General features: G+C 33.0%; 1 protein-coding gene across 1 annotated transcript; it reads right to left on the bottom strand.

The window, feature by feature from the left end:
• Positions 1-1,720: 1,720 nt before the first annotated feature.
• On the bottom strand, positions 1,721-13,438 carry LOC115441501 (sodium-dependent nutrient amino acid transporter 1). The gene is made up of 14 exons (XM_030166313.2): positions 13,309-13,438; positions 10,941-11,057; positions 10,060-10,330; positions 9,497-9,716; positions 9,053-9,096; positions 8,276-8,423; positions 6,681-6,759; positions 6,199-6,302; positions 5,885-6,071; positions 4,947-5,123; positions 4,672-4,771; positions 4,068-4,247; positions 3,246-3,340; positions 1,721-2,749 (listed from the first exon to the last, which is right to left on the bottom strand). Exons 1-14 carry the CDS (start codon positions 13,309-13,311, stop codon positions 2,573-2,575), a joined length of 1,902 nt encoding a protein of 633 aa, XP_030022173.1. The 5' UTR covers positions 13,312-13,438; the 3' UTR covers positions 1,721-2,572.
• Between the last annotated feature and the right edge of the window lie 5,447 nt (positions 13,439-18,885).

Here is an 18,885-nt window from a genome sequence, read left to right as displayed (position 1 = left end):
AGGCCATTGAAAAGTAGAATCAGTCGTGTGACGACTCAACTAACCGGACTAATTGCTATCGGAAGGTATTCTGATAATCTAAAATCCGGAAAATTTAATGTTAAAAGAAAGATGTTTTATTGTACATATGAATCATTATTAGCTATATTTTGTTCATGGCTACGCCCGTGTTTTCGCCCATGCTCATTCATAATAAGTAGCCTATAACTCTCGTGGCTATTTCATGGTAACTTGTATAACATTCGTATCTCATGGTAATCTGTATAACATAGGGCAGGATAAACTAATATCCACTATATATAAATAAAATTTATTTATTATTACCTATATTCAACATTTGTTTTGATTGTCGTACGTATGTAGGTACCTATTAACCGTATGTACATCTTCGTAATATCTGGTTGGATAGAAAGTTTAAGTAGACGTTATAACAATCAGGTTATTATCCAAACAGGATAAAAAAGGTTGCCGAATATAACAAAGTTTACAAGGTAATTATGTTAAAATGAAGTAAATTGAAAATGACTAGCGCCATATAACAATTACACTAGGAGACGATATAGATGGCGCCGAATGCTTAAGTTATAAGTACCACTTCATGGTAAATCGCTAAATTACGTACGGATCCCACAGGGTATCTGCTGTTGTAGTCACTTCAGCAATGCAATGGTTCTCTAGGTAGATATTTATCAGTGGCGAAGGGTGAAAATTTTCAAAAGGTAACCCGAAGAAATATTTTTTTCTACAGTTAACATGTAATACGCTGTTCACAATAAATTAAAATCAATAAAATATTATAATACATAATAATTTCCTTCTAACATAAGCATTATTTCTAAATTCTAAATTTAACAAATAATCACATATTTTGAACATAGGTACTTATTTAAAAGAGCCCAACAAAAATTAATAAGCCACACTATACACAAACAATTATTATTCTAGTTATATAGTTATGTTTTTCATTTATTATTTTAAGTTAATTTACAAAAGGTAACCCGGTAGGAATTAGCTTGTATGGACGCTTCGCCACTGATATTTATATATAACGAATGAGCCAAGTGATTAGAGCGATTACTTCTGTAGGTAAGTACTGGCTTATAAACTATAAGCACACGTTGTATATAAGTACAAGTACTCACATAAATAAAATAAAGGGAATCTACTTCAAACAGAAAAGAAAAAGCTACAATTAAATTAAACGTATATAGGCGATATGAAATTTTGAATTTGTTCGGCTAAGTACTATTGTGGCGGTAAAAGTAAAAGTTTCCCCTAAAACCAAACCCATGTTGGACAGATCATATATAATTAAAAGAAAATTATTTTTAGTCGAGTTTTAGGTGCGTAAGCAATTTTAATTAGGCACCGACTCCAAAATTGGTATCCAATATATACCTGTTATGTGAAATTATTTTTTGGTTTTGAGTTGTTTTTGAAGGCGGTTTAATTTTTTGTTAAAATTAATTTTATATGCTTTGTCGAGCACGATATAATTTATAAATTCTGGTAGGTACCTATTGTAAGTATTTTTTTTGCTTTTCCATATATTATAACGGAGAACTATTCCAGCATTGTCTTAGTCTTGGGTCACCGTTCCAATATCGGTCACATGAAGTTATAAATAGTTACTACAGGCAATCTTCAAATAAAAACATATTTTTTCACTTTATTCTCAATAACCTTAAAATACAATAAGGAAAAATAAAACAAATTTAAGCTATCTATTTATTTTGGATATATTTTATTATCGATTAATTAAATAATAAATTACAATACCTTGAAACTTATATGAAACTGTAAATAATAAAGTTATAAATATGTTGCACAGAGTTCTTGAAGATTTTTCAAGACTTTTTATTTATTACGTACTATTTGAATAGTGTAGTAGTACTCTATCGAATAGCTATAAAATCAAACGCAAGACCATATAGGTCCTAACGATATAGCATCGACTTTGCAACATAAGTATATAAATCTATTTAACGACACGTATGGTAATAAGTTAAATAAAATCGTAACATGTATAATATCGACACCGGTATATGTATAGATAACAACAATTCCTTCATAAGCTATGAGTATTTATGAAGTTTGATTTTTATAGCAATTGGTTTTACATAATATTCTTTAACATGTACTTATCTCTGATCTTGCGTCTACGTGATAAATGGTTTGTTTTTACATGATTTTATTATGAAAATTTAGTCTATTATTACTAGTCAATAAATCTTCATTTACTATCAGTCTTTCCTTATTGCAGAAAGAGTGTTACCAGTGTAAAAAATGTTATTTAATGTTACAGCAGGTATTATATGATATGGCACCGAATATAATTTAACATAAACATATACTTATACAACTAAGAGCCAGAAGTACCAATACAATGAAAATGTATTTTAGCATGCGTCATAGATTCTTGTATGATTCGCCTTTCCTCGCCATTTGATAAACGCGTTACATTATGACCTTTGTCATAAAGTTAAGAAGGGAAGTTAGAACTAGCCTATTAATTTCCACTAAGTGATCAGTAGGTATAGATTTGTACATATTTTACATAATATTTTATTAGCTAATTAATATTACGCCTGTAAGCACCCGTGATACTGTACCATAAGTGCTTGACGCGTGATGTGTTCATCTTTTGTCTAAGAGCTTTCGCTTCAGCCTTGAACTGCATCCATTCTCTACGCTCTCTCGGCGAGCGGGGACCCCATGAGGGTTTGGAGTGGAAGGCTTTCTTGATCGTCTGCGAGTACATAATAAAATAACTTAATATGTTTTGAATACTTAATATAAATTATTTTCAAAACGAATTTTAGGTTTGTTTGGACACGTTAGATTTTGGAGAGTCTGATACTGTTTCCTTTAAGTTCAGGTCTCTGACTGGTCCGAATCTAAAAATCTTTCACTTATTTAAGAATTGTTTCATGATGTCTGAGTAAACGCTAATCTTTGAATATTGCTACCAAATGTAGTCAAGTATGTAAATCAGGTTCCCAAATGAATGGTAAACAAAAGAGTGCATTTAGCAATGCTGTCTGGTGAATTATATGTTAACGGGCCAATAATATGAATTTGAACATGGTGAAATAGGTCCTTAGGACGCTAAATTATTTATACCTTTTTTAGGTAAAGTATTTTTAACTAGGAGCAGACTGGTATAAAAGTCGAGCGACGTCATCAGCAGGACATCTAAATAAATAGATTGGTAGATAGTTTCTAGGATACAAAACGATGATTACCTCGCTGAAGGTTCCGGTACGGTATTTGTACAAAGAAAATCCAATTCCAATTGGCACAAACGTCATGCCCAAAAATAACATCAAGTATCCAGAAACTGCAAACACAAAAAAATATTAATTAGTAATACTAATAATTAATACTTGGTAAATAAGAATAAACTTATATATCTCTTTGTATAACTCATCTCTATAACCCTTTTTAAAATTACGATTTATTGAGGCGAATAAGGACGAGAATTATAATTATAATATACAATTAGATAACTTAATTTTAATAAAATGTAAGGACAATTATAATTATAATATACAATACAATACGAGAATTATAATTATAATATACAATTAGATAACTTAATTTTAATAAAATGTAACAGCAATTCTTAAAAGACGCTTTCAGTATCAAAAGCACTCATCACGCGTTAGTCAACGAATGGGTAGGCGGAAGTGCAACCCGGTTCCTACTTGTTAGCATATGTGCACCGTCCCATTATGTAACAGAAGGTGAGTTTAATATCGCCATGTTGGGGACAAATTTCGGACTCCAGCTGATATTAAACGGAATACAGCTTTGCCCGACCCGTTTTTTCTAATCGGGAATAACCTCAAAGCGGTGTCGTACCGCGTAGGAAATAGAAAAACGCCACCGAGGCAGTTCCAAATATTGTTTTAAAATAATAGAATTTGTAAGACATATTATTGACTGAAATATGACGCTCAAGTTTGAAAGGCACTCGCATAGAATATTTATTCAATCTAGGAATTGTGATAACCACACTAAGGTAGGGAGATCCAAATGGTTGTATAAAGCTAATAAATATTCACCATAACCAGCAGTCGGGTATACGTAGTTGTCTCCGAACACCAGGTTGTTAGAGGCGAGAAGAGCGTAGAAGAACACAGTCGTCATTATAGCAGGAGTGATTACGCCCCAGCAGAGACGCCAGTAAGCACCAGTCTTTTTACCCAACATGAACTCAATGTCTAGGCACAGATTCTCCAATCCTACAAATAAAAAATAAATTCATCACGATTGTCATAAATAAAATCGAGAGAGAGAAAAATTAATCATGATTGTCTACATAAAGTTATGGGCAAACAAAAATTATGATTCGGCGTCATGACCAACGTATACAAGATATGTCATATTCTGGAATCAACCTAAACATCCGAGTTTTGAAAAAGAAAAAATATGCGTCTCATAATTTTAGATATAGTTTCATAAAAAATAAATATTTGGGTATGTTAAAAAATAAAATGTTATCAACTAACAAGGGTTAATTATTTATCTTCAATCGATACTCTATCCAGATGCATATGAAGTGATAAGTTACTTTGTCATGATAGTCTTAACAAAAGCATACTGTAGAATAAGTACAACAATATTGAAAGCATTTAATTGTTTTAACGAGTTTGATGAAAATATTACCATAAATCCAGAACACGCCTGCGAGTTCAGAAATGGCGCAGAAAAGCACAAGGAATGTTCCACCGTAGTGATCTACAAGCTCAAGAATATATTGTCCACCCTGAAAGTTATTAAGATTATTAATTATGATTTCTGACGCAGTAAGCAGATATAATTTTTGAAAATTGTTGTTAAGTCAGATGTTATAGAATTCGAAAAGTTGAGTTATTCTTTCTATTTACATTATTGTAATTTATTTCATTTGTGTTTCGAAACGATGAGTCGTGCATTCTCACCGGTGTGCAGTAAACAAGTCCAAGCAGGAAACCGCAAGAACAGGTCATCGCTGACATGTAGACGGTGGGTACACGTGGGAACGCGTCCATAGCCAAAGTGTTGAAAGTCGATAGCAGAGCCACGGATGAGCCGATACCCAGCACCGACATCATCAGGAAGAACAGCACCGAGAATAGCTGAGGATGAAAATTTAATTGACAATATTTGGGTCACACTCTTTAACGGATGAATTAAATTTAATTTTGCGATCTGCCTTTCTATCAGGCTAATCACCCCTTTACTCGCTTTCGTTGTGTTTTCATTCCTCTTCATCCACCCGGTTTAGCGATGATTTAATTCTATATACTATTTCAAGCATGTTGCAGAATGCTTCTGAGAGTTTTTGCGGATGTCTGATATCAATTGACTCTAGGGGATCCATTCCCGGACAAAATGTATTAAAACATTGTCTAGAGTGGAATTACACCCACATAGGGCCAAAGGCTTGGTAATTAAATATTTAGCTAGCATGAAAAAAAAAATACAACGTGAGCAATAGTATTTTTAAAGATTTACATTTACCTGCGGCCTACTACATTTACATTTACCTACCTTTATAAGCGACGATAGCCTAGTTGGGTATGGAACGGACTGCCGAGACGAATGTCCGCAGGTTCAAATCCCAAGGGCACACACCTGTGACTTTTCTAAAATCATGTGTGTATTCTTTGTGAATTTATCGTTCGCTTTAACGGTGAAGGAAAACATCGTGAGGAAACCTGCACATCTGAGAAGTTCTCTATAGGAATTTCGAAGGTGTGTGAAGTCTACCAATCCGCACTAGGCCAGCGTGGTGGAATAAGGCCTAATCCCTCTCAGTAGTAGAGGAGGCCCGTGCTCAGCAGTGGGCAAGTATATAATACAGGGCTGATATTAATATTATTATTATTACATTTACCTGAGGTTGGAATGTTTTGGCAATGGCATCAGGGTATGAAATGAAAGCAAGACTGGTACCGCCAGCACCGACCACATCTCCCACCTCTGAGTTGAGTTCGTACGCGAGGTTACCAAGGATACCGAAGATCGTGCACCCAGACAAGAAACTTGTAAAGGTGTCCAAAGTCGTAACAATCCAAGCATCCCTAAAATAACATGCTTATTTATTATTGAAAAATATTCGATTCACTTATAATATTAAAAATTAATGTTTGTATTCCCGAAGAATTAAATTAAATATTATTTAGTTCTATACAAGATTAGGCCCATTACCTGTAGATATTATGTCTGAAACCGTTGTAAGAGGAGAACATGATGATCGGTCCGGTGCACACTGTCAGAGAGAAGAACACTTGCGTGACTGCTGAGTACCATACCTGGATAATATAAAAAAGCATTACTCATGGATTCGTATCAAATTCGGCAAATTTGTTTTTCTATAAAAAATAGACAGAAATCATACACTGACTATGCAACGATTAAAATCTTGTATTAAGTATAAATAAGAAAAAAAGAGATACAACTTCTGTGCTCATATTAACCAGCTTTTATGAGAGAAAAACATTATTTCCTATCAGACAAAGTGAAAAGGTTATCGTGAGTTTACCTATCTAGATAATTTCTAAAATGGTAGAAACGAATTAATAAAAATATATTAATAGTTAAATTAATAGTTCCAATTATTAAGTGGTATTATCTCTATTATTATAATTTGTTTAAATTGTGGAAACAGTGTTTTATTATGTAACACTTACACCGAGCTCAAGGAGTTTCGCCCATTGAGGCGTGACGAAGAACAGGATGCCGTCAGTAGCACCGGGCAGGATGATTGTGCTGAGAAATAAATAAAAAACCATAATTTAGGCATTTTATAGGTTAATTTTAAAAATACAAGGCTGGCAAATGACTAGATGTTTATGTCCACGGATCTATTAGATATATAGGTCCCAAGCGGTTGTCTTGAATAACTATATATCTAGCTGGGTGTCCATACCTAGTGGCGTACCTCAGGGATCTCTATTAGGTCCTTTACTTTTTGTCATTTATATAGACGATATATCCTCGTGTCTTCAATATGCTAACTTACTTTGTTTTGCTGATGATATGAAACTTTTTAAGACTATTGCATCTTCAGATGATGGATCGCCTTGCAGGCTGACCTATTGCGACTCGAAGACTACTGCTACTTGAATTTACTTGATCTTAAACCGTCAAAGTGCTCCTTGGTTACCTTTACCCGCAAACGTCTCGTTCTCCCTACTTCGTATACCCTACGGGGACAAACACTCCCGAGAATGAACACGATCCGTGACTTGGGGGTTACTCATGACTCAAAATTGGCATTTGACGCTCATATAGACCAAATTGTAATCAAAGCCTCTAAAGCATTAGGTTTTATAATTCGTCTTTTAAATTCCTTCTCCGAAGCTAAAACTCTAAAGATATATACTGCACCTATGTTCGAAGCCACTTAGAATACGCCTCTCAAATTTGGAACCCTTACTACAATAAATATATTGTGCGTATTGAAAACGTCCAAAAACGTTTCATTAAATATTTATGTTTACGCTTAAAAATACCCTACAGCTCTAGCTATTACCTAGAACTCTGCAAAAAGTTTCATATTTTGCCTCTTACAAAACGTCGTGAAATAGCGGACTGTACACTATTTTTTAAATTAATTTCTGGCGAAATCGATTGTCCAGCTTTATTGAGCATGGTGTCGTTTAGAATCCCACGTAAAGTAATTAGGTTTAATCCTCTCATTCAAGTTCCACCAGTCTCTAATTTTAGAGAAAATACTTACATACTGCGAGCAAGCAAGAATTTTAACACAATTTGTGAACATTTTGATATAGATCCATTCAATACAAGCATTACTACGGTGCGGCGGTTGCTAAGCCTTCCTTTCTTTACGAAGTAGCCTGACTTAGAGCGATGGAGTGGCGACATACAAAATTATAACTACTTTTACTTTAATAATGTTATATAAATCTCTACATAATATTTATTCTGTTACGTACTCGTGAAAACCTGTAAATGACCATTTGTTTAGTTTATATTGTGATTTATTATATGTATGTTAGCTGTTGGTTTTCCAATAAATAAATTAAAAAAAATAAGTCATTCTTGCCCTCTCTATAGTCGCCATGCAGTTTTTTAAAACTTTGTACAATAATAATAGAGATTTAATTTTAAAATGATAATTGTTGATTCATTTTGTTTTTCTAGGACATATAATCTACAAAAAGGATTTGTATACAGTCGGCATAACATTATAAGCAATAATATCAGTTATAAAATACTCCCGATTCCTATGACGGTACTTATTTGAGGGATAATTACTTACGTGATGAATAAAGTGATCATGACAACGTATGGGAAGAGCGCGAGGAAGTAGGCCGCTTTGCCGGAACTCTTGACTCCTCGGGCGACGACTCCGAACACCATGAGCCATGCGATGAATAGACACAACACCAAGTACCAGATGGGGGCACCTGGAATAATATTAAATAATTATGATATCTCTGCGTAAGTACTGCACACTAGAAATTATTTGGCCAGGACGACTATTATGCTTGATTGTTTTCACGTGGTTTGGCAACATTATAGATTATAAAACACATCCACGTTGAAGTAATAACAAATTAACAGCTTAGGGCTTAAGTCTTCAGTAATGGGATATCGTCAGTTGTGGGACAGTACATGCTGTCACAAACCAGGAGGTCGCGATCGAATTCAGGGACATATGGAAAGTGTTTGATACGGGTTGTTAAATATTGTACTGTAAATATTTTTTTGTTAATCATTAATGCCCGGCATACAACCACCTGAAGCTTGACGTTTACGTGTAGCACTACCTTTATTAACAGAATATTTCACTCACGTATTTCTCACTGGATGTGCTACAAAATATACCATTGCACATAGGAATTCGAATAAATTCGTAAGTAGTTGAAGATTGTTTGGTTGTAAATGCAGAACCGGCAGGTTTCTTTTACTATGTAATAACATTAAATTTTATTGTTCTATACTTTTTTTAAAATGCTCTGTGGGACCTCCGTATACTAGAATTTAAAATACTTTATTGAATTATGTGCTTTTGATAAATGTCAAAGTAACTTACCAAGACCTCCTTCAATTCCATCGCTTTGTTGGAGAACTGTTCTCCTGTGATTGAAAAAAAAAATTGAGTAAGCGTAATCCAAAGGCTTTAAATCTTCATAAATGTTAGACAAAGAGTAGATAGTTGTGTGACAATTTAAAATGTGTCTGGCTGAATATTTATTATATCTATAAATTAAACATAAAAGCGGGGTTAAACATCACTTTTTCGGATTTCGGCGGCTCCTTTAGCTCCTTACTAAGTAAGACTAGCCGCAAAGCTGTATGGCGGGGAGACGGCTGCGTGCAGCTATCTTTGTGCAACACAGACATCCCGGAGCCGCCTCGTATGTCAAATGCCCATAGTCGTGAGTAAATTTTACTCTAGGTAATCATTTTAAAAGCTATAGTTTCGAAATTTATTTACATAAGAATTCATAAATTAAAGATAAATAAAGAAACTCACAAAAAGTAGAGTTGAGCACTGCTGGTACCATTGGTGATGTTGTTGACTGATGCAGCAAGTGTTGGATCTGAGGGTACGCAGTTCTCCCACTCAGGCTGACAAATAGCCCATGGAAGAGTGGCCTGGAAGCTCATAGCTAAGTAATACAGACAGAGACCACAGATCACCACGTAGTAAGACAGGATGTAACCGCAGCCGGCAGCTTGAGCGTATCCAGTACCTGTAATGTGAATTATCAAGATTATGAGTTATTTGTACTCAACCACATAACAAGTTACACAGTTACAGTTTTATACTATAGCATAGGCTTTACTAAAGATTACACCATGTTGATTAATATTTTTAAAATGTGGATTTCACACTAAAATATAATTTGGTTACATTTTATTCTTCTCCGAGTCCTGCGAAATCAGTTCCGAATGCGGAAAACTTCAAATTTGTTAATTTTCTTACAGAATATTTTATTTTTAAGTTTTGGATCAATATGTATTTGCTTAAAATAAATCATGTCCTTAGGAGTGTAACATCAAACATGTTATATTATGTGCAACTGTTGGACTAACCTTTCATGGCCGGTGAAATTGACCAAACTTTAACAGAGTTTCTTGAACTGAATTGTCCGAGGACACACTCTAAGTAGTACACAGGCTTGCCGACAAGTAAAAGAACGATGACGTATGGCACCAGGAAAGCACCTCCTCCATTCTGGTACGCGATGAAAGGGAACCGCCACACGTTACCCAAACCGACGGATGTAGCGATGCAGGACATCAAGAATTCAATGTTGTTGGACCATACCATACGTTCTGGCGGTTCAGCCTCTAAGTCCGTGTCCTGGATTACACCAAAAAAAAATATTCCTTAGCTACCTTTTAATTAATTTACATTGTTGTCGTCTCATTCTTATTTTTTTATAAAGTGTTCCTTAAGTCCTAGATTAGACTAACTTCTCTTCGCCGACTTTGCGACAATTCATCGTGCATGCAAGATGAAGGCTACATTTTTTTTATTGTTTTAACTGACGAGACGAGCTTTCCATTTGCTTGATGGTAAGCGACTCGAACACCTATAAACAGTGAAAACACCATCCAGCACCTTGAATTACAATGTATTGTTTGGTATTCCACTACACTCGCTATCCTAAGACATGTTATTAACATTTGTTAATAACAGTTCATTTTTATTATGTCCAGTAGTTACACTGACCACAATGTTTTTCAAACTGGAACACAACAGTGACTACACATTGCTGCTTGGTGGCAAAAAAGATATTGCGGTGGTACCTATATAGGCGGACTCTTACATATGGGAGACCTACCACCAGTCAGAGCACACGCGGCGCGGCTCACTCAATGAAGGAATGAGCATGCATAGCATACGCTAGTCTGAACCCTCCATATTTATAATGAAGCATATCGTATCCTTAGGTTCTTTAGGTACGTACATCTATATTATCCAGAGCCGCTTTATTATTTGCTGGAGGTAAACTTATTTGCGATGATCGTTTTGGTTCCATCTTGGGCTCCGACGACTCGAAACCGCCGTTTACTTGGCCGTCATTCTGAAAAAACACAAATACTTGATAAAGGGCGATTCCTAAAACGTTGCGTACCTATTAATAATTATTATGATTTTATTCAACTTTATTGAAATACTAAACTTCAACTACATAATATAATTATGCTGATACGTGATACGTACTAGTTTTATTTATGTATTTTATTAAAAATCATGTTATCTGATTTAAATTCTCTATACAAAGATATCATACATTGCTAATCCTGTCTATTGCTTGCGGTATCATTCCTTAAGCAGATAATATTTTATTTGAAAATATTGAAATTAATCACTTTGATATTATATTGTTAATCTATTAACAAACTTATTAATGATATCTATAGAAAGAATTAAAATATAATTAATCGCAAAGATGTGTTATATGTAGTCAAATTGAAAACGTCGCATTTAATTAAAGAAATTAGTGTATAATTGTTTTATTTTTAACAAATGAAATGTCAGTAGTTTAATTTGTTATGCAACGCTTTAAATAAAAAAAACATATATTTTTCCGAAACTGAATACAATATATCCCATGGATAACATTTCGAGGATGTCATGAACCTGACATTTGTATCATATTAAATCTATACTTATCCATTGGTTTACTTCAGGTAATACGTTATTTGAAAGCTTCTTAGCATAATCTCGAAACAAAAACATTATACAAGAGTAACTTACACGTGATACAAGTTCAACTTTATACTTAGATTTATTGTACTTCCTATATAAATGAATTCCTATAAATGTTAATGACATGGATAATCTAATCCATTTTCGGTCACTTCATTAGATAGGATATAGTATCAGTTAAAAGTTTTTGAATTTAAATGTAATCTGATAAACAAATGCTTTGTTAATACTTGATTTACTCTTATGCATACTGTCGTGTTTTAGGTTAACTATTAAAATTGAAATAATTGTAATAATATTAGCTTGATCTGGGTGACGAGCAAATTATTTTAATTTAAATGAAACAGTACAGTTATTCATAACTAGCATTTTCTTACGGTTCCGTCCGCGTAGCATGTAAAAACTCACAAATGTTACACATTGTTGCACGGTAGGGGCTTTTGTGTAGGTAATAAACTTTGTCTAAATCGACTTAAAAGATTTTTTCATATCTAATTGGCTTACAAATAAGTGTTAAATTGAACAAACTAGATCATTTATAATTAAAAAATCTATTGATATAATCTACGAACATGAAAATGTGTAGGTAATCTAATTTATTTAAATATGAACATTTTGTTAGTCATAATTTAGAAGTAAAGCGTGTGAGTAAGTGAATATTTCTACTGAAAAATATTAATCGCCAAATTAGTTGAATAATTGGTCGAAGAAATTAATGTTTAATGATATTATTCGGTAATCAATGAAATATACATATAATATGCTTTTACATGTTGGCAAAGTGGGTTTGAAATGCAAATCCTAACCTCTGATGTGAATTTGAATAAATTTATTTATTTATATGTTTAAGTATACATAGATTCAGTAATCAATAAGCTTAAATTATCTGATTATATTTATTATATATATAAAAAAAAAATTAAAATGTAAAATAATTTTCAATATGAGTTGTTTATGTAAATACTTAAAGCCATGGTTACAATTATATTAAAAAATCTCAAACTAATAAAATTATAATATGTATATTTGCACGTACATTACTATTCCTTTGTTATAAGCTGTGGAACACACTTATCGCTACAGCACTGCCCGGAGAGTGATGATTTGCTCAGGTTCGAAGTTCAGATAGAAATTTTAATATGTTGTGTTACTGAGCCTATAGTTAATTGGCAGGATATAATGTTAATAAATTATATTATTAAATCTTAAAAAATATATTGAATATTTGTATATAATAATAAGTACTATTTAGGAAAAGTTCTCCATTTTGTTTTCCAATATCCACAATACCAGTAAGGCGAAGTAGTTATTTAAAAAACAAGGTTATTTTTATAGATTTAACTGTCGTTTATGTCAATCAATGAAATATTAGCTTACAGTATAAAATAGAAAAGTAAAACTAATTGCACGTACCCATTTTTATGTTGGTAAATTATGATCTAATATGAAGGCTCGGTATAAAAAACGACTACTAAAATCATTAATATTTGATGTCAAAATATTTTTAATTACTTAAATATAATTAAATGATAAATTTAATTTGTATGACAATGATTTGCGTAAGCATTTAATTTTGAATGTTATTAAAATGCAAAAAAAAAGAATTCATTAAAAAACCTCACCATTTTGTCCACAATATCACACTTGCAATGTGTTTAGGTGTATTGTGTTCAGAAATCGATCGCACCACCGCCAAACAGTTCCTCCAAGTAACGCACAGTTACACTACCGCAAGTGAGACGTCCGCCGTATCTTCGCTTGTTTTATACAAATACCGTATCATTTACACTCGCTGTCCTCGTCGTATAATTTATTTTGTAATCTATAAACCCGCGTGATATCAAAATTATTCACAATAATATATTAAGTTCCTAATTGCCCTATAATCTAAGATTAGTAAAATTGTCTAGCTTTTTACCTTTAAGACACATTCCATTTCTAAATATGGGGTAGAGTCCAAGCAGTAAATCAACCAAACACCAATGCATTTCAGAGGTTTGAATAAAATTTAAGAATATGTATTTATATTATCGATTTTATCAAGTTCCTTTTACTATTCTAGTAATTGCTTTTAGTATGTAGGTATTGAAATAGTATAATTATATTATGTATAACTTTCTTATTATGAATAAAGTATTTAGGAAGTTTTTAATGCGTATGTTATTTTTGTACCCCTATATTATTTTCACAAGTTATATCTCTGTAAGTTCCGAAGGAGAGTATAAACTTTGTGCTGCATTTAGTAGACATTTTTGTTGGAATACTGCATATTATGTGTATTTAGATAGTGTTTTCTACAAATGTATCAGTATTCCTTTAAGTGCAATCACAATATAGTATTTCATATTTATTAGACTATAGGTTACCCACTGTTCATTTGAATAGTTGAGAGTTTAACAAATATGTACAATCATATATACTTTATGTTTTGCAATTTCGTATTATTATTGTGATAGGTATTGATTTTGGCTTCTCTCGTTGGAAGACTTTATTTATTTATTGATAAAATAAAAGTGAAACGCCATAAATTTCAATACAATAAAATAGGCTTTTGTGAATTTTGTTGTAAAGGTGAACATATCGAATGAATTTATTTCCGCTCGCAAAGTCAAGTGGACTTGGGCGATGTGATAACATGTCTATAAAGTTCATGGAAGAAATATTTATGTGTTTTTTATTACTTAAATGTTTGAGAGTATTGCTCAAAATAAAAGTACATACGTAACGAAGTATTTCGTTTTTTATGCAATTATTTGTCGTAACCGTGTGTTTTGTTTATTTTAATATATTCATTCTAAATATTATTTTATACTACGAATGTATTTAGACAAACAAAAACATACCGTAACAATAATTTCTAACGTACATTTACATTGAGAAATACTCGTGAAAGAAATCAATAAGTAAATGTACTTATTGATTTCTTTTCCGATTGATTTCATTTGTGAACGTTAAACTGTAACAAGTTTGGATAGAAGAGACCTATTTCCTAAAACTTTTATAGGTGATAAAATTAATGGTCAATAACTGGAAACTGATAGGTTAGGTAAATTAAAAGCTGATTTAAACATACATAACTACGTATGCTACGTTACGCTTAGGTACCTGCACCGTAATATAATAACATTATATTTCGAATCGATCTTGCAGGTGAAAATTAATATTAGCTGAAACGTATTTTAATTATGAAGCAACGTCTGCAGAAACAAATTATTTAATAAAATTGAATTATTTCGCTGGCAAGTATTTAATTATAATTTTTATTCCTAGAAATAAAATAGTCATAAAAACTGTTTTTTTTAAATAATTAGGAGTGCATAGACATGTTCGTCACCTAAAGACTCTCAACTATTACAAATTTTTCAAGAGATGGGGAAACGCGGTGGGACTAGGAATGCCGCAAAAGACTCATCCATGGAAAGCACTAAAGTGCTATTTTCCACTATGTTCCGTTTAAATCGGATATCCTTATCAACGATTTCAGGGAAATCATGAATATTAAGTTAAAGGTAGTAAGAAATTGCATTAGAAAGCATTGTTGAGCTTCCGGAAATATATTAAAACGTATAAAACGGCTAAACTAGGCACCACTTCCGTTCGACATTCTATGAATGGTACCAATCTAGTCATTTTGGCCAGAAAAAAAAGTTTCTGGAATGACTCTACAACTTACCGCTTCCTAATTCCATCCTGGTAACAGACACAGCATTTGTGCGATATTTTTTCAGGTTTTTCCTTAAAACATCTTTCCTCAACCTTAGTGGCAATAAAAAGGATTTACAATATATATGAGTGAGATAATTATAGGTCTCAATTTATTATCTGATTATAAAAGGAAAAGCTTAAGTACTCGATGTATATGAATACTCTATTTGATTTAATTTAGCTAAATAGTATATATTATAATCGCTTTAATTCGTTTTATGTATTTAATTGTTATTGTTTGCGGCACACGCTACGCGGTTTCATTTTTGGGAAGGAATTCACTTCGCCGACGTTCCTTAATAGCGTTTTATCCCAATAATGTGTCTTTCAAACGACTTACTATAAGAAAAATATTTAGCGGTAGATAGCGAATTGAGTGAGTTCATTGTCATCTGAGACGAGAAGACTATAAATCTTGTGTCTACGTGTTTACCTTTTCTAATTCATGAAAGAGTATCGTTTTTCTTTAAAAACTAGCTGTTTGAATGTTATAAAATTAAAATATTTTTAATACAATTTAGGGAACGCTATTCTATTTGTGTCTACTTAAAAATAATAACAATTACATTGTATTGCTGGACACGGCACGTATTGTGAGGAGATTCTTCACTTTCAATTCCTAACGGCCGCTAGCTTGGATCTTGAGCTTCGTTATCGTTGGGTGTAACATTTTTTTTATATTTTGATTTGCTTTTTTTTAAAGGTATGTAAGACGAATATAAAAACGTAATTTTAAAATAAAGGAAATAATAGTCTGTACTGTCAAATGTAGTTAGAGTTTAGATTGTTTTTTTTGTGGACGGCTTACCAATTTTAGGCTTACAGATCGCTAAATTATATTATGATATTTTTGTGTTAATGTAATTGTTAGCTTGAGTGCTTGTATCCCATCAGTATACTGCAGTTATGTTTGAACATTAAGTAGGTATCGTTTTTGGGTTTGAAAAAAAGTAAATAATCATAATTAAGTTCTTGTTATATCTTTAGGCATCTATTATATCCTCATGACAGAGATTTGTTATTGCGTCTTCATCTGTAAGTAGTAAAAGTCTTTTAGTCAAAAGATTATACGGTATTCATTCAACTCAAAATAAAGGAGACAGTAAAGACGAAATTGGTAAACAGTCTGATTGATGACCAGAAAACAATAAGCTGACATTTAAATTGAGTTCACTATATTAATAACTAATAAAAATAAGTTTGATTAAACTTTTGACTTTCGCATTGAGATCATTCTTCATCATACTTATTTTTGTGCCCATCTAGGTGTCACGCCCTGTGCGTGAACACCGCTGACACCAATCCAGTTACGGCACGAGTCAATTTACAACTGGTCCTTCTTAAGTATTACTCAGTTTATCATCGCGGAATCATTTCCTTCTTTCTAGTAGCTATTTTTCATTTCTTACGTATCATGAGCTCTTAAGAATCAATAGACTATTTAAACCGCACACTGATGTACACAATGAGTTATTAAATGAATGGCAATATAGGTGGAACTTGTCTTCGAAAGGGCGTCATTTATATAAATACTTTCCGTGCGTTCGCGATCGCTCAACTGAAACTTAGCTACAAATAGATCACTGTGTATCGCAATTCCTTAGCGGCGATGGAAATTTTAAGGGCAAAATTGTTCTTTTAGGCTATTAGGCTGGTTGATTCTCCTGCGTACCCATGCTCTACACCTGGTTACGAAGTTAAACAGTCTCCTCATCACGTACTTTGGGAGTGTAGTCTCTAGCATGAAGAGCGTGACATCAAGTTAAACAGTGTTCAATAATATCTGGCATTGTATACTACATGGATCTTGTAGAGACCAGACGGAATTTCCGTGTTTTCCGGCGTTTTTGCCATGCCTATTGTAATCAAATCTTCATTCATGTGATAGGATCATTTCTTTTAATTTTATCCGCAGTGGTTTATAACTAGCTTATCTAGTTGTAAACGTCCCTATACTTGAGGTTAAAACGCCTGCTTACTTCATTATTTCGTTTCCCGCTTTGCTATGGAGGGAATTGGACAATTAATATTTCTAACTCCTACCTATCTTTTTATTTGATTAATTTCGTTGCGGGATAGTGACAAATTAGTTTTCCCTGAGACTCGCTGAGCTTCACTGCTCAGTGTCATAAAATAAGTGCCACTACTGATCTTGGCTTACAGGACTTGTAGTGGTGTGTATGAGGGCGGGAAAGTCTCTAAATACCTGAAAATAAAGAATTCATCATACCCGATTGTGTTTGTAATGGATGGTTACAAACATCCATTACAAACTATGAAAATGTTGGTGTAAAGTGAAAAACTTATGTTCTATGAATTATGACTTAAATTTTCTTGTTTAAATTTAAAAACCTAAACTGACTTCGTGGTTCTAAGGTAGATCAAAAACTTCTCCAGACTCTCAACTCACATAGTCATTAAAAAACATAGTCCTTCACCTATGAATAGCCCCTAGGCTATTTTGGCTAAAATCAGCCTTAAAACACAGCGAGGTAGAAAATTCTTATAATTTGCCATCATTCAAATAATTTTTTGTGACGTCTTATCATTCCTAAGGTTAATTACTTTGTTAACTTACCAAAAATGACTGCAAGAAAGCTATTAGTTAAGCATTTGGCATATTCTTGTGTTTAAGTTCATGGCCATATTTTATCCCCCACCCTGATATTGTATTACCTTGCCTTGTAAACGTTTTGTATATTATTTGAATACTCTTGTCTCATTATGTCCGCCCTCTAGCGGGAAATGTGACAACGTGGTAAGTCGTGCGAAAAATAAAAGAAAGAAACAGGGCGCGAAACTGAACTTGCTGGCCTGCGGACCACTGCGTTGGCGATACACTTTTTCTTAGGATCGGTCGGACGTTCACAAACGTTGCATTTCGCTAACTATATTTTTAAGTTCTTGCTCTTTTGCTTATTTGTTAACTAATTTGATTAAAATTGTTGTCTTTAAGTAAATAAGTAAAGTTTTTGTTATAAGTACTAAATACTATTTTAGTTTTGAGTTGTCAAACAAAGAAATGTTAAAAACGCTAAATATATTTTATTTTAACATCCAAGAGAGACATTGATCAAATTTCGCAATTGAGTTGTTGTTACAATTAATAGTACAATAAAATGTATGTCGATTTTCAATAATCTGTCAGATAAAAAACAGGGAAAAATTGCTGATAGCGCGCGCCCACGTTTCTTCAGTGCGTGTTCGGTTGATAGGCTGCGTCCAACGCGTCAAACAGTCGCGACGCGTCAGTGACGCGGAATTTTCACTACTTGCAGCTGAACGTTGGCTATTAATTTATATATTTTTTTCAAGAAAAGAACCAAATCATTGTCAAATGATTGACTAATTATTAGATTTTATTTTTAATAATATGTATTTTGTTCCACTAATTACCTAATACTTGGTAAACATGGCTGGCACCTAATAAAATATTAATTAAGGTAGGTATTTATTGCCGGCTTTAAGTGGGTCGAATTTAAGCCAACACTAGC

The sequence above is a fragment of the Manduca sexta genome, unplaced genomic scaffold (genome assembly GCF_014839805.1).
Source record: "Manduca sexta isolate Smith_Timp_Sample1 unplaced genomic scaffold, JHU_Msex_v1.0 HiC_scaffold_57, whole genome shotgun sequence".
Lineage (NCBI taxonomy): Eukaryota > Metazoa > Arthropoda > Insecta > Lepidoptera > Sphingidae > Manduca > Manduca sexta.
Note: the sequence above shows the minus strand (reverse complement) of the source record. Positions and strands in the feature narration are given on the sequence as shown.

Coding starts and splice junctions, on each gene's coding strand:
- LOC115441501 (XM_030166313.2), bottom strand. Junction 6,760..8,275: donor ATGATCACTTTATTCATCAC/GTAAGTAATTAT, acceptor TTTATTTCTCAG/CACAATCATCCTGCCCGGTG. Junction 6,303..6,680: donor CGAAACTCCTTGAGCTCGGT/GTAAGTGTTACA, acceptor TATATTATCCAG/GTATGGTACTCAGCAGTCAC.